The 16,615-nt window shown below is 47.8% G+C and overlaps 1 protein-coding gene across 9 annotated transcripts in view; it reads left to right on the top strand.

Annotated features, from left to right (window-relative positions):
* Positions 1 to 16,615, top strand: part of LOC140199979 (arf-GAP with Rho-GAP domain, ANK repeat and PH domain-containing protein 1-like) — a 290,953-nt gene that overhangs the window by 219,741 nt on the left and 54,597 nt on the right. For all 9 annotated transcript variants that reach the window (XM_072262527.1, XM_072262524.1, XM_072262526.1 and 6 more), the window contains 6 exons: positions 2,937 to 3,136; positions 3,967 to 4,052; positions 7,191 to 7,373; positions 11,264 to 11,438; positions 13,351 to 13,482; positions 14,654 to 14,789. In XM_072262527.1, the coding sequence (XP_072118628.1) occupies positions 2,937 to 3,136; positions 3,967 to 4,052; positions 7,191 to 7,373; positions 11,264 to 11,438; positions 13,351 to 13,482; positions 14,654 to 14,789 (912 nt within the window). The remainder of the gene's footprint in view (positions 1 to 2,936; positions 3,137 to 3,966; positions 4,053 to 7,190; positions 7,374 to 11,263; positions 11,439 to 13,350; positions 13,483 to 14,653; positions 14,790 to 16,615) is intronic.

The following is a 16,615-nucleotide window of genomic DNA, read 5'->3' on the forward strand; positions in this document are numbered from 1 at the left end:
GATTGTCAGAGTAAGAGTGTTTGATGGCTCTGCGCCTGTATTCACCGGAATTCAGAAGAATGAGGGGTGAGCTAATTGAAGCCTATCGAATAGTGAAAGACCTTGACAGAGTGGACTTGGGGAGGATGTTTCCTATGGTGGGAGAATCTAAGATCAGGGGACACAACCTCAGAATAGAGGAACGTCCTTTTAGAACGGAGATGAGGAGGAATTTCTTTGGCCAGAGTGTGGTGAATCTGTGGAGTTCTTTGCCGCAGGCAGCTGTGGAGGCCAAGTCTTTATGTATGTTTAAGACAGAGGTTGATAGATTCTTGATTGGTTGGGACATGAAGGGATGTGGGGAGAAGGCAGGAGATTGCGGCTGAGAGGGAAACTGGATCAGCCATGATGAAATAGTATATCAGATAAGATGGGCCAAATGGCCTTTTTCTGCTTCTATATCTTAACGTCCTTATGGATCTCCCCCATCTGTTTTGGCTCCACACATGGATTACCATTCTGGTCTTCTAGAGGACCAATTCTGTCCCTTGCAATCCTTTTGTTCTTAATATATCTGTAGAATCCCTTAGGAGTCTCCATCACCTTGTCTGCTAGGGCAACTTCCTGGTTTCTTTTCTAAAGTGCTCTCTTGCATTTCTTTTACTCCATAAGCACCTCATTTGTTGCTGCTTGCTTATACCTGCTAATCCCCTCCTCCTTTCTCTTAACCAGGGCCTTGCTATCTTCTGAAAACCAAGATTCCCTACACTTGTTATCTTTACCTCTTATTCTGACAAGCACATACAAGCTTCAATCTCTCAAAATTTTTGTTTTTGAAGGCAGCCCCCCCCCACTTATCAAGTACACTTTGCCAGAAAACAGCCTTCCCCAATCCACACTTGTCAGATTATTTCTGACACCATCGAAATTGGCCTTACTCCAATTCAGAATCTCAGTCTGCAGACCATACTTGTCCTTTTTGCATATTTACTTTGAAACTCATGGCCTTGTGGTCACTGGATGCAGTGTTCCCCTACACAAACGTCTGTCACCTGCCCCGTCTCATTCCCCAATAGCAGATCCAGTATCTCGGGCTCTTTTGTGGGGCCTTCTACGCACTGATGAAGGAAACTTTCCTGAACACGTTTAACAAACTCTATCCCATCTCGTCCTTTGACAGTATGGGAGTCCCAGTCAATATGTGGAAGTTAGAATCACTGACTATAACAACCTGATGAGTGTTGCCTTAGATTTCTGGCATCTGCAGATGTTCTCATGCTTGTGTTTCCGGTTCTGAGAGAGCTGCTTTCCCACACAACCTGAGAGGCCGAGACTTTATAAGGCTTTGGACAGATCATATTTTGAGTATTGTGGGCGGTTTTGGGCCCCGTATTTAAGAAAGGATTTGCTGACATTGGAGAGGGTCCAGATAAGGTTCATGGGAATGATCCCAGAAATGAAAGAGTTAAAGTATGGGGAACATTTGCCTCTGGGCTTGTCCCAGAATGAGGGGGGATCTCATTGGAACTTATTGAATATTGAAAGGTCTGGCCAGAGAGTGGATGTGGAGAGGATGTTTCCTCTTGTAGGAGGAATTTGGGACCAGAGGGCTCAGCCATAGAATATAGGGATGTGTCCATTTTGAACAGAGATGAGGAATTTCTTTAACCACTGTGGGTTGGATGAGACTGGAACTAGAGGTCATGGGTTAAGGGTGAAAGGTGAAATATTTAAAGGAAACCTGAAGGGGGACATCACACACAGGGTGGTGCAAGTGTGGAACAAGCTGCCAGTGGAAGTGATGAGCTGATGAGCACAGGTTCGAGTTCAGCATTTCATACAAGTTTGCATAGGTACACGGGTGGGAAGCTATGTAGGGATATGGTCCAGCTGCAGGTAAATCAGACTAGGGATATTACTAGTCTGGCATGGACTAGATAGGCCAAAGGGCATGCTTTGGGGTGGTGATATTCTATGATTTCATTGATGTTTCGATGTGCGTGTGACAAATAAAGCAGGTCTTTATCTTTAAAAAACCTGGTGTCCTATTCCCCCCCCCCGTCCCCTCCTTCCCCTCCCGCCCCCGTCCCCTCCTCTCCCCCCATCCCCTCCTTCCCCTCCCACCCCCCTCCAGCACTTTATCCCTGACATTCTCTGCTGCTTCATTGCTAACCTAATCTAATGTGGGTGAATGTAAATTCTGCAGTGTGACATCTGTAAGTTCTACAATCTGACATTTGTCGCCCTTGCGTCACTGCAGCGATTAATGTGACGATGTTACTGCTCGGGGCATTCCAGAGTTTAGAGTTCAATTCCAGTGTCCTCTGTAAAAGTTTCTACGCTCTCTCTATGAACGTGTGGGTTTCCTCAGAGTGCTCTGGTTTCCTCCCACAGTCCAAGGATGTACCGGGTAACACAGACAAAGTGCTGGAGGAGCTCAGCAGGCCAGGCAGCATCGATGAAAAAAGAGTACAGTCGATGTTTCGGGCCGAGCTTCTTTGGGGTCAGTCAAACTAGGGTAGGGTTAAATTGGGGGTTGCTGAGTGATGCGGCTTGTGGGCCGGAAGGGCCTGTTCTACGCTGTATCTTAATTTTATTCGTTTATTTATTTAGTGATACAGCGCAGGATAGCAACTCGAACTGCGCTCCCCAGCACCTCCCTGAATTAACCCGAGCCTAATCACAGGACAATTTCCAATGCCCAATTAACCTACTAACCTGTACGGCTCTGGACTGTGGGAGGAAACCAGAGCACCCGGAGGAAACCCACGCTCACAGGGGAGGGACGTGCAAACTTGCTTACAGAGGATGCCGGAATTGTACTCTGGAACACCCTGAGGTGTAACAGTGTCGCTCTGACTGCTGTGCTACAATGCCATCTCTCTGAATGAATAAATAATCTGATGGGCTGTTCACCGGACCCCCCCCCCCCCCACCTCCGCACCCTCGACACACAGTTTTGTGGCTGATTCGGACTCAGAGAAGGACGATTGGGTCGAAGCGTTAAGGGAGTCCACCGCCGAGGCCCTGTCCAACTATGAGGTTGCGGAGCAGATCTGGGCCATGGAGCCCAACATCGTGTGTGTGGACTGTGGGATCCCCAAACCAGAGTGGGCCTCCATCAACCTGTGTGTGGTCATGTGCAAGAAATGTGCAGGTACCTGATCGTGGGAGGGAGGGGTGGTACTGAGGGAGGGTCACACTGTGGGAGGGGTGGTACTGAGGGAGGGTCACACTGAGGGAGGGTCGGTACTGAGGGAGGGTCACACTGCGGGAGGGGCGGTACTGAGGGATGGTCACACTGCGGGAGGGGCGGCACTGAGGGAGGACCGCACTGTGGGAGGGGCGGTACTGAGGGAGGGTCACACTGCGGGAGGGGCAATACTGAGGGAGGGTCACACTGCGGGAGGGGCGGTACTGAGGGATGGTCACACTGCGGGAGGGGCGGTACTGAGGGAGGGTCACACTGCGGGAGGGGCGGTACTGAGGGATGGTCACACTGTGGGAGGGGTGGTACTGAGGGAGGGTCACACTGCGGGAGGGGCGGTACTGAGGGATGGTCACACTGCGGGAGGGGCGGTACTGAGGGAGGGTCACACTGCGGGAGGGGCAGTACTGAGGGAGGGTCACACTGAGGGAGGGGCGGCACCGAGGGAGGACCGCACTGTGGGAGGGGCGGTACTGAGGGAGGGTCATCCTGGGAGATTACACCCTGACACTGATTACATCCTCATTCCTTGCCTGTGGGATCTTACTGCCCACAAAGTTGTTCCCAGTTCCCAAACAACCACTGGCTCCAGTTCAAGGTGCCTCATTTGTCACTGAGGTAGAGTGAGTTGACGTTGAAACACTGGTCCTTGTGCAGCTGGGCATCAGTGCTCTGGCTTTAGATCTGATCGTGTTAGGTGCCGAGGCTGGGTATCCGTGTGTCTGCGGTGCAGCCTTTATGTGGCCACCGACATTGACCCACGTTATCAAAACACACAGGCGAACACAGAGCTCTCGGACCAGGCATCTCCAAAGTCCGCAGCCTGAAGATGGACAAGAAGGTGTGGACGGAGCAGCTGATTCAGGTAATTCCTCACTACGATAATGTTTGGATTTTGCAATTGACTGGAAAATGGTTTGTGTGTCCCATGAATCCAAAGTCTTTCATGTGATTAGTTTGCACTGTGGAGATATGGTAGCTCACCCACACATTGGTCCGTGATTGTCACATGTACAAAATGCAGTGAAATAACTGGCCTTGCGTTCTGTCCAAGTGGAACGGAAAATCCTACAAAAAAATGCAGTCTGGTCCAGCACTCCCCACCACTGAGCACATCTGCACAAAACACTGTGGCAGGAAAACAGCGTCGAAAATCAGGGACCCCCACCACCCAGGACATGCTCTCTTCCCGCTGCGGCCATCAGGAAGGAGGTACAGGAACCTCAGGGCTCGCACCACCAGGTTCAGGAGCAGTTATTACCGTCAACCATCAGGCCAAAGGGGATAACTTAACTCAACTTCAGTCGTCCCGTCATTGAAAATGTTCCCTCAACCTATGGACTCACTTTCAAGGAATCTTCATCTCCTGTTCTCAATATTTATTGCTTATTTATCATTATCATTTTGTTCTTTTTGTATTTGCACATCTTGTTTTCTTTTGCAGTCTCGTTGAATACAGTAGTTGAGTGGTCTTTCATTGATTCTGTTATAGTTATTATTCTATAGATTTTCTGCCCGCAAGAAAATGAATCTCAGGTTTGTAAATGTGTCATATATGTACTTTGATAATAAAATTTTCTTTAACCTTGGAACTTTGAAATCTAACCCAGCATGCTGTTCCAAACAAGATGGCACCAAGCTGTGGTCTCCAACAAGATTGCTCTGGTGAAGTTGGTGCTGAGTTGTAGTTGTTGTCAAGATTGTGGCTCAGGTTTAGTTGCCTTTGAAGCTCTTAGGGATGGCTTTAGGGACAGAGAAGGGAGTTGAGGATTAGGTTAGGGTTTGTGGACCGGGATGTGGGGGAGGACTCTAAGCCTCTGTTTGGTGTTCCATGTTCCAAGGCCATCGACTTGGTTGGGTGATGAAGGACATCTGTGGACGTTGGGCTGGTGAGTGAGGATAAGAGCCTGTGACCCACCGGGCCAGTGGCTGTTGGGCTGATGAGTGAGGATGAGGGCCCATGACCCTAGGGTTGCCAACTGTCCCGTATTAGCCGGGACATCCTGTATATTGGGCTAAATTGGTTTGTCCCATACGGGACCGCCCTTGTCCCGTATTTCCCCCGCTAAGGTAGAGTGTTCCTATGAAACCGTTCGTAAGCTGAAATGGTGTAAAGCGAAGAAGCAATTACCATTACTTTATATGGGAAAAATTTTGTGAGTGTTCTCAGACCCAAAAAATAACCTACCAAATCATACCAATAACACATAAAACCTAAAATAACACTAACATATAGTAAAAGCAGGAATGATATGATAAATACACAGCCTATATAAAGTAGAAATAATGTATGTACAGCGTATCAGAATTGGGAAGATTAAACCAGAAGCGATTTGTAGAAGAAAATCAGCACGTACACGCATGCGCACGTCACGTATGTGCTCATAGGTGCCCGCGCAGGGCTTCAAGGTCACGGTAGTCTTTCTCAGGGTAAACACAAGTGTCCTGTATTTGACTGCTACTTTTGTCCCGTATTTGGGAGCGAGAAAGTTGGGCAACCCTACGTGGCCCACAAGGCCAGCGGCTGTTGGGCTGATGAGTGAGGTTGAGGGCCCCGGGGGGATGAAGTAATGCTGGAAGATGATGGGTAGAAAAGGCGAAGGGCTGAGAGGGAGGAATCCGATAGAGGATTTCATTTTCTTGCATGCATTCACAGTAGAACAGAAAATACAGTAGAATCAATGAAAGTGTACACACGAAACAAAGACTGGCAAACAACCGGTGTGCAAAAGAAGGCAAACTGTGCAAATACCGAATAAATACTGAGGAGATGAGTTGTAGGGTTGAAATTGAGTGTGTAGGTAATGGAGTCGGGTCAATGTTGAGTGGGTGAGGTTATCCAGACGGTGGGTGATGCGTGGGACTCGCTGTCAGAGGAGGTGGTGGAGTTAGACACAGTGTGTTTAAGAGACATTTAGGTAAGGCTTAGGAGGGTACACTCCAAATGTGGGCAAGTGTGAGCAGCTGCTACGGTAGCGTAATGGTTAACGTGACGCTATTACAGCTCGGGGCGTTCCAGAGTTCGATTCCAGTGTCCTTTGTATGGAGTTTGTACGTTCTCCCCGGGAATGCGGGGGTTTCCTCCGGGTGCTCTGGTTTCCTCCCACAGTCCAAAGATGTACCGGTTAGTAGGTGAACTGCTCGTTGTAAATTGTCCTGTGGTTGGGCTGGTGTGTTGGTTGGCAGTGCAGCTCGATGTGCCAGAAGGGCCTGTTCTGTACTGTTATCTCGAAAATGAAACAGTCGGCATGGATGTGATGGGCCAAAGGGCCTGTTTCTGGGTTGTTCTCATCTGCTGTGGGAAATCTCATTAGTTTAGAGTCACGGAACAGTACAGCTCAGAACATAGGCTGCTCGGCCCAGACTGTGCATGCTGACCAGGGTGGTGTCACTCTGAACCTTTTCTTTCCGCCTGAGTTTTCCAGGAATGACTGGCTCTCCACCAGACTCAAAAACAGTTACCTTCCCCAAGCAGTGAGGCTGATCAACACCTCCGCCCACTAACCCACCCCTCCACACCCCAACCACCACTACTTTATCATTTCCTGTCAGTCACCTTATGTACAGACACTCCTGTGCCTAGTGTCACTTTATGGACATAAAATCAGTCCAAGTATACCAGCTATCTTATTGTATTTATATTTATTGTGTTTTTTAATTATAGTGTTCTTTATATTATTAGAATCAGCTTTTATACCACCTAGTTATGTTGTTTTGTGGCAACAGTATATTGGAATACGTAATAAGATATTAAAGAAACCCATATAATAAGATTGTGTGTGTTATAAGTGTATGTGTGTATATGTCAGTGTGTATCTGTGTATATATGTATAAATTAAATTAAGTCATGCAATAAGAGAGCAAAAAAATGTTGTTTATCTTTTTTTTTGTTCTGCCTCGGATCTGGAGTAACAATATTTTTCTTCTCCTTTACACTTGTGTACTGGAAATGACATTAAATATCTTGAACCTTGAATCACCTTGCTCCCTCCCCCTCGTCCAGCTGTTCCAGCACATCGGAAACCGGAAGGCGAACTGTTTCTGGGCGGCCAACGTCCCGCCGAGCGAGGCCATCAGCGAGAGCAGCAGCAGTGTGGAACGCAAGCAGTTCATCAGTACCAAGTACCGGGAGGGCAAGTACCGCCGCTACCACCTGCTCTTCGGAAACCAGGAGGAACTGGACAAGGTGAGGGCGTCTGGTGCCCTGGTTCGAGGCCCTTGGTGGGGAAGGGTGACGGAGACACAAGAGGACTGCACTGTGGGTCTTACTGGGTCAAGGGTCGGTGATGGGATGCCTTCTGGGGTCAATGCTGGAACCCACTGGATTGGGGGTTGGTGATGGGACTCCCCCAGAGTCAGGGGTCAGGGCTGAATGACAGAGGGGGTCATGAATGAGCGATGGGGACTCCCCAGTGTCAGGGGTCATGGTGAGTTACGGAAACTCCCCAGTGTCGGGGGTCATGGGTGAAAGATGGGTACTGCCCAAGGTCGGGGGTTATGGGTTGAGTGACGGGGACTGCCCAGGGTCGGGGATCACGGGTGAGTAATGGGTAATTCTCAGGGTCAGGGGTTAATGATTAGATTCCTTTTGGATTGGGAGTTGGTGTGGGCTGCTGTAGGGTAAGAGTTCAAAGATCAGACTGCCTTTGGTCAGGGGTGGGTCATGGGATGACAGGGTCAGAGATCGGGGTGCGTGTTTGGTCTGCTTGTGTTAGCGGGACTGTCCTTGATCCAAGGGTTGAGGCCGTGACTCCAGGTTCTCTGGTGTGGACAACAGTCGGACATATTCTAAGCTCCACCCAGAAGTTGCTCAGTGATCCAGTGGTCTTGTTTCATGAGGCACAGTTGGGTAGATGGCGCCAGATCACATGGGACTCAGTGAAGATGCCACAATAACATAGTGATTAGTGCGACACTATTACAACGCAAAGTGATAGAGTTCAGAGTTCAGTTCTGGCGTCCTCTGTGAGAAAGTTCATACGTTCACCCCGTGTGCACGTGGGTTTTCTCCGGGTGCTTTGGTTTCCTCCGAGGGTCCAAAGACATACCAGTTAGTAGGTTAACTTGTCATTGTGAATTGTCCAGTCATTAGGCTAGGGCTAAATAGGTGGGTTGCAGGGGAATGCAGCCCATGGGTCAGGAAGACCTGTCTGTGCTGTATCTCTAAACAGACAGATAAACAAGATAGATACTTTATTGATCCCAAAGGAAATTACAGTGTCACAGTAGTGTTACAAGTGCACAGATATAAATATTAGTAGAGAAGTAGAAAGAATAAAAAAAATAAGTTACCACAAACAGTCTAACAGGAGGGAGTCATCACTTCCCGGCTATAGGTTGACTCATTATAGAGCCTAATGGCCGCGGATGAGAATGACCTCATATGGCGTTCTTTGGAGCAGCGCAGTTGTCTTGCTCTGGCCTCTGTGACTGAGGTCGTGCCTGCTTTCTCCCAGAGGGAATAAACTCTTTGCTCCCAGTGAGAGGGAAATGTCCCCCTGCCAGAACCAGCAAACAGAGGACATTATCTTCATCTTTTTTTTTAACTAATTATGTTTACCCCAGTCTTCCAACTCCTGAACAAAGTGCTGGATGAATTATTGTTGGTCCCTGACAAGGCCAACCGTCTTGGAGATATTCACTCCTAACTGCGAGATCTTTCACTGCGATGGATTCTGGTGTTTAAATCCAAAGTCTCTACAAAGTTGGGAACAAGGTGTAAAACTTGTTGCTTCATCACTGTTTAATTAAAAGTTGATGGAACAAAGAGAACAGAAACAGAACAGTTGCAGGGGTCACTGCTACTTGAAGAAGAGAGAGGAATTGAAGATGGTGCCTAGCACAAAGCAGCTATTTTTATACTTCTGAGATAAAGGAAAATTCCATTCAAATTGGTAGATAAGAGGCAACCATTTAGAAAGTACTCATTTGAATAATGCATTACCTTGTTAACCAATGAGAAAACACTTATTCAGATAATACTGAACAAAAAAACTTACAGAGCTTTCTGGAATTGTACCTTGTACAGCCACTAGAGATAAATTAAGCAGTATGAGTAATATATAAAGTACAAGCAGATAAATAATTGTTAAATTCACAGAAAATGACAATTGCACAGTCTAATGTAAAAATTAAAAAGTTGGATCCAACAACTATTTGGTTGCTGGTTTATTATTGTCAGGTGTACTGAGGTACAGTGAAAAGCTTTGTATTTGCCATTCAAACAGATCATTTCATTGCTCCAGTGTATTGAGACAAAGCAGCACACACAAATGCTGGAGGAACTCAGCAGGTCAGGCAGCATCTATGGAGAGGAATAAGGAGTCAGCGTTTCAGGCTGAGACCCTTCACCAGGACTGCAATAACATAACGCGAACAAAGTGTTACAGAGAGAGTGCAATGCAGGCAGACAATAAAGTGCAAGGCCATGACAAGGTAGATTGTGAGGTCAAGAGGACATCTTATCATACTAGTAAACTTATATCAGCAGAGTAGAATCTGTCCTTGAGCATTTTGGAAGGGAGGTTATTTTCAGGCTTTTGTATCTTCTGCCCAATGGGAGGGGGCAGAAGAGGTGGTGTTCAAGATGGGAAGGGTCTTTCAATATGCTGGCTGGTTACAGAAGCAGTGGGAAGTGTAGACAGAGCCCATCATAGGAACAGAAGTAGGCCATTCAGCCCATTTACTCAGCTCTGCCATTCCAACATGGCTGATTTATTATCCCTCTCAACCCCATTCTCCTGTCTTTCTGTAACCTTTGATACACTGACTAACCAAGAACCTACCAACCTCCACTTTAAATGTACCCAATGACTTGGCCTTCACAGCCGTCCGTGGCAATGAATTCCACAGATTCACCTCCCCCTGGCTAAAGAAATTCACTCTCATCTGTTCTAAATGGGCGTCCCTCTATACTGAGGCTGTGTCCTCTGGTCCTAGACTCCCTCACTATAGGAAATATCCCCTCCACATCCACTCTCTCTAAGCCTTTCAATATTCAATAGGTTTCAATGAGATTCCCCTGCCATTCTTCTAAACTCCAGTGAGTACTGACCCAGAGTTATCAAATGCTTCTGAAAAGTTAACCCTTTCATTCCTGGGATCATTCTAATGAACCTCATCTGAACCCTTTCCAGTGCCAGCGCACCCTTTCTTAGAGAGTACTCCCAAGTGCGGTTTAACCAATGCCTTATAAATTCTCGGCATTACATCCTTGATCTTGTATTCTAGTCCTCCCAGAATGAGTGCTAACATCACATTTGCCTCCTCACCACCAACTCAACCTGCAGGTTAACCTTTAGGGAATCCTATACAAGGACTCCCTGCTGTTTTGTGCGATCTTGGGGGACGTGGGTAATTATCAGGCAGGGATGTAGGATATCCCCACGAACATCTGGAGGTTGTTTTGGAATCCAGGACTGTAAGGGTTAATTGAACAAGTCAAGGTTATTTGCCAAGGAAGAAGTTTTAAATTTCCATGAGAGGAAACGATTTACCAGTAAATTAATTTTACAGGTCTGTTGTAATATGCTTTCCCTTTTTTAAAACAAAAACAATTCAAACCCTGTTTCCCTTTTCGCTCCTCTCCCCTTCGAAAACGGGATCTGTGGTCGGATCAGAAATAAAGTGTGGCCTGGGCGATAGAGAGAGAGAGAGAGAGGCCAGCGGGTCAGTGTGCGGGGGAGACGAGACGAAGGTGGTGGGATTTGGGACCGTGAGGATAGGTGGCACAAACATAGCGTTATAGCATTCCAATCGCATTCGGCAGAGCAACACACAGCCAACGTACAGCGAGCAATCTGTTTTGAGCTGCTGGAGGAACTCAGCATGCGTGCAGGGGAATATCAATCGACATTTTGGGCTGAGACCCTTCATCGGGACTGAGCTGAAGAGGGAAGAAGTCAGAAATACCAATTTACTGTGTACACCCTAGCGCACCATGCATTGTCGGAATGCATCCGCTGTGGATGGTGTCAGATGGACTGGTATGTCAGTAATGGGTTTCTGTGGTGGTCCTGGTGTTCTGTTGCAGTGGCTGGTGGTGGAGTGGGGTGATGGAATCTGTTTGTTCCACAGGCTCTGTGTGCAGCCGTGGTCACCAGTGACCTGGAGGAGACGATGTCGCTGGTGTTCTGCGGGGCCGACACCGGCTGCTTCACAGGTGACCCCGCGTGCCCGACCCCCATCGATCTTGCTCAGCAGGCCAAGCAGGAGCTGCAGGTGGCGTTCCTCATGCAGAACCGAAACTCCGGTGAGTTCACCCTGACCAGACACTCCTGTCTGCTCTCCTCGCCTCGCTCCTCCCTCTCCTCACTCCTTATCCTCCCTCTCCTCACTCCTTATCCTCCCTCTCCCCACCCCTTATCCTCCCTCTCCCCACCCCTTACCCTCCCTCTCCGCACCCCTTACCCTCCCTCTCCGCACCCCTTACCCTCCCTCTCCTCACCCCTCATCCTCCCTCTCCCCACCCCTCACCCTCCCTCACCCCACCCCCCATCCTCCATACCACTCCCCCATTCTCCTCTGTACTACACAACCTCCCTTCCTCTCAAATTGTCCCCCACCATTCACCCCGTCCCTGCCCTCTGCCTCCTCCCCCTACTTAGCTATTTTGAAACTCAAGCAACACGCACAAAATGCCAGTGAACGCAGCAGGCCGGGCAGCATCTATAGGAAGAGGTGCAGTCGACGTTTCGGGACCTACGTTAGCCTCCTCCTTGATGGGAGTGGGGCAAACAGTCCATGAGCAGGGTTTGTGGGATCCTCATTGATCTTTCTGGCCCTTTTCCAGCACCTTTCTGTATCTATGCCCTTGAAGGCGAGTGGGCCGGTACTGGTGAGGTGTTGGGCAGTTTTGACTACCTGTTGTGGAGACTCCTGAAATGGCATGGATAGTGCTCAACTGGTTCTCCAGTGCAATCACAGCCTTCCCACAGGCCGGTGACCATAACGACGCACAAGGCTGCGAGTGTGATCTAATTCTGTCTTGTGGACATGGACTAATTTAATTTCTACAATTTACTAAGAAGGGAAAAGTGAGGGACGGAGCACTCTTGGTGGTTTCAGAGCATAGAACAGGAACCGATCCTTCACTCTACAATATTCTGCTAAACTAATTAAGCTAATGAATTCAAAAGTTGAGTTCAAAGGTCAGGAAGTTATGTCGCAGCTTTATAAAACTCTACTGAGGCCGCATCTGGAGTATTGTATACAGTTCTGGTCGACCCATTACAGGAAGGATGTTGAGGCTTTGGAGAGGATGTGGTTCACCAGGATACTGCCTGGGTTAGAGGGCGTGTGCTATAGGGAGAGATTGGACAAACCAGGGTTGTTTTCCCTGGGGCAGTGGAGGCTGAGGGGAGATCTGATAGAGGTTTAAGATTTTGAGAGGCATCAATAGGGTAGACAGTATTTATTTTCTGGGGTTGAAATGTCTAATGCCAGAGGGCTTGCAGTTAAGGTGAGAGGGGTAATTTCAAAGGAGATGGGAGGGGCAGGATTTTTTTACAGAGTGGTGGGTGTCTGGAATGTGCTGCCTGGGGTGGTGAGAGGCAGATACATGAGAAATTTTTAAGAGATATTTAGGGAGGCACATGGATGTGAGGGAAATGGAAAGTTATGGACGTTGTGTAGGTAGAAGGAATTAGCTATTTGATTACCAATTTAATTGATTCAGCCCAACACTATGGGCCAAAAGGCCCATTCCTGTACTGCACTCACAACACGCTGGAGGAACTCAGCAGGTCGGGCAGCATCCGTGGAAAAGATCGGTCGACGTTCCGGCCCGAAACGTCGACCGATCTTTTCCACGGATGCTGCCTGACCTGCTGAGTTCCTCCAGCGTGCTGTGAGTGTTGCTTTGACCCCAGCATCTGCAGATTATTTTGTGTTTACCATTCCTGTGCTGACCTGGTCTATGTAATGAATGGGCAATGAAGCTAATCTCTTCATGCAAAGTAAAGTGAATTTATTATCAAAGTACATATATGTCACCATATACAACCCTGAGATACTTGCAGGCATTCACAGGAAAATAAAGAAATACAATAGAATTTCTGAAAACTGTATGTCGAGTCCCCGAAAGTGAGTCTGTAGGTTGTAGACTGTTCAGAGTTATTCATTTCAACTTGATGTGAACTGTACCCTCCTCCAATGTTTTGCAGAGACCCCCCGCTTGGAACTAAGCAACATAGACAAGCAATACTACGTGGCCCCCCAGTCTATCACCCACAACGGATTCCTCTACAAGATTGCCTCAGTGGGAAAGCCAATCACAGAGAGGAAGTCCAAAGAAGGTAAGCTTCTGAATGGGCATCTGAGATTCCTTCATTAACAAGAGTTAGAGGTGAAATTGGGATCTTCTCTCCTATCAGATTCCTTCTTTACCTTTCTCCCTCACCTGGCGTCACCTATCACCTACCAGCTTGTCCCTCTTCCCCTTCCCACGTTTCTTATTCTGGCGTCTTCCCCCTTCCATTCCTGTTCATCGGCCCGAAACGTCGACTGTTTTATTCATTTCCATAGATGCCGTGTGACTGGCTGAGTTCCTCCAGAATTTTGTGTGTGTTGCTTTGGATACCAAGATCCAGTGCAAAACTTGTCTTGCGTACTTTTCACACAGATCAGATCATCACACAGAGCACTGAGGTAGAACAAGGCAAGACAATAACAGAATGCAGAATGAAGTGTAACAGTTACAGGGAAAGTGCGGTGCAGGTAGACAATAAAGTGGAAGATCATAACGAGGTAGATTGTGAGGCCAAGAGTCCACCTTATTGTACAAGAGGTCTATTCAATAGTTTGATAACAGTGTGATAGAAGCTGTCCTTGAGCCTGGTGGTACGTGCTGTCAGATGTTAGTATCTTCTCCCCTGTGGGAGAGGGGAGAAGACAGAATGTTAGGGTGGGTATCCCCTGTTCTAAAGAGAAGTCCTATTCCAAGCTCGTGCTGTCTGGTCCTAGATGTCCCCACTGTAGCAACACCATCTTCACCTCCACTCTACTGAGGCCTTTCAATATTTGATGTGTTTTTCTAAGCTCCAGTGAATGCAGGCTCAGTGTCATCAAATGCTCCTCATATGTTAACCATTTCATTCCCTGGATTATTATTGTGAACTTCCTCTGGACCCCCTCCAATGCTAGCACGTCCTTCCTTTAATAAGATGGAGTCGAAAGTTTAGACAGAGTCCATGGATGGGAGGCTGGTTTGCGCTAGTAGTGATTCCCTTTGGCAAAGTAGCGTTGCTCCCTTTGTAAAGGAGGACCCTCTGGGACTTGGTACCCCTCTTTAAAAAGGGTCCCTGATGATAAGGACCCTTTAGAGGTGGGGTTCTTGGTAGTAAGAGAGACTCATTTGGAAGAATCCTCTGGTACAGAGAGTCCCCTCTTTATCAGGGGGACAATGATGATTCTCAAGATCCCATAGGGCATTCTTCGGCTGAATTTATTTTTCCGGTGCCTTGGCAGAGTTCAGCAAACGGTGGTGCGTTCTGGACAACGGCGTGCTCAGTTACTACGAAAGCGACCGGAACTCCACGCCCAATGGATCCATCGACATGCGTGAGGTGGTCTGTCTGGCTGTTAACAGCCCTGCTGCCCATGGGTAAGTGGAGAGCTGGGTGGGGTGGGGTGATCTTGTTCAGTACCTGCTCACAACCTCGTCTGACCGCAGGAAGGGCTGATCAAATCCTCAGGGATAATGCTATTTGCACTGGGGTGTGTGTGTGTATGACCCATTTCAATCTGAGAGATTACAGATTAGCTTAATTTATCATATATTAATCAAAACATACAGTGAAATGCATCATTGTCACCAATGACCAACACATTCCGAGGATGTGCTGAGGGCAGCCTGCAAGTGTCCCCAAGCTTCCAGCGGTAACGTACCAATCCCACAACTCACTAACCTGTAGGTTGTCTATGTTGACATACGAACCTGTGTACCTTTAATGATTAGATTAGCTTTATTTGTCACATGAATACCAAAGCACATAGTGAAATGTGTCATTTGCGTCAATAACCAGTTCAGTCTGAGGATGTGCTGGGGGCAGCCCGCAAATGTCGCCACATTTCTGGCACCACAATTTATGAACCCTAACCCGCACGTCTTTGAAGTGTGGGGGGAGGGGGAATCCAGAGCACCTGGAGGAAGACCCACATGGTGGCAGGAAGAACGTGCGACCTCCTCACAGTAAGCGGAATTGAACCTCGATCGCTGGTGCAGCACAGCGTTACGCTAACTGCTACACCACTGTGCTGTGGGACTCTCTGGTCAGTGGCAACTTGTCTGCATCTCTGTTGTTGGTATTAGCTAATGCATCTCTTCAAGACGGACTTCAACGCCAGTCTTCAGGCTGCACAACATAGGAGCAGAGTTAGGCCACTCAGCCCATCGAGTCTGCTCTGCCATTCCATCATGGCTGATTTATTATCCCTCTCAAACCTATTCTCCTGCCTTCTCCCGGTAATCTTTCACGCCCTGACTGCTCAAGAACCTATCAACCTCTGCTTTGCCCAATGATTTGGATCCACAGTCATCGGTGGCGATGAGTTGCTCAGATTCATTCAGATTCACCACCCTCTCGCCAAGGAAATTCCTCCTCATCCCTGTTCTAAATGGACGTCTCTCTCTATTCTGAAACTGTGCCCTCTGGTCCTAGACTCCCCCAATATAGGAAACATCCTCTCCACATCCACTCTGTCTAGGCCTTTCAATATTTGATAGGTTTCAATGAGATCCCCCCCCAATCTTCTAAACTCCAGCGAGTTCCTTTCTTTAATTAAGGAGATAAAAGAGCCAACACCCTGAACAACCAATATTTCACTTCCCTATTTCTAAACTCCGACCCTCCTCCTTCCATAAAGGTCAGTTTAACGTTTGGCCTTCTAGCAGTGTGATAAAACAGCTAGTAGATCTGTTAACAACAGGAATTCTGCAGATGCTGGAAATTCAAGCAACACACATCAAAGTTGCTGGTGAACGCAGCAGGCCAGGCAGCATCTCTAGGAAGAGGTGCAGTCGACGTTTCAGGCCGAGACCCTTCGTCAGGACTAACTGAAGGAAGAGTGACTAACTCTTCCTTCAGTTAGTCCTGACGAAGGGTCTCGGCCTGAAACGTCGACTGCACCTCTTCCTAGAGATGCTGCCTGGCCTGCTGCGTTCACCAGCAACTTTGATGTGTGTTGCTAGTAGATCTGTTGTTTCCTGGTTCAAGTGACTGGGTTTCATCCTGGCCTTCAGTTTCATTCATTCAAAAAAGATTCAAGATTCAAAAAACTTTATTGTCATTCTAACCATACATCAGCTCTGCAGGGCAGAATGAGACAGCGTTTCTCAGGAGCAGTGCAATCATAACATAACAAACACAACACTAAATAATAAGCATAACAATGAATAGTAAAACACAACAGCCATATGTCAGTTAAAAT

This window comes from Mobula birostris, chromosome 7 (genome assembly GCF_030028105.1).
Source record: "Mobula birostris isolate sMobBir1 chromosome 7, sMobBir1.hap1, whole genome shotgun sequence".
Taxonomy (NCBI): Eukaryota; Metazoa; Chordata; class Chondrichthyes; order Myliobatiformes; family Myliobatidae; genus Mobula; species Mobula birostris.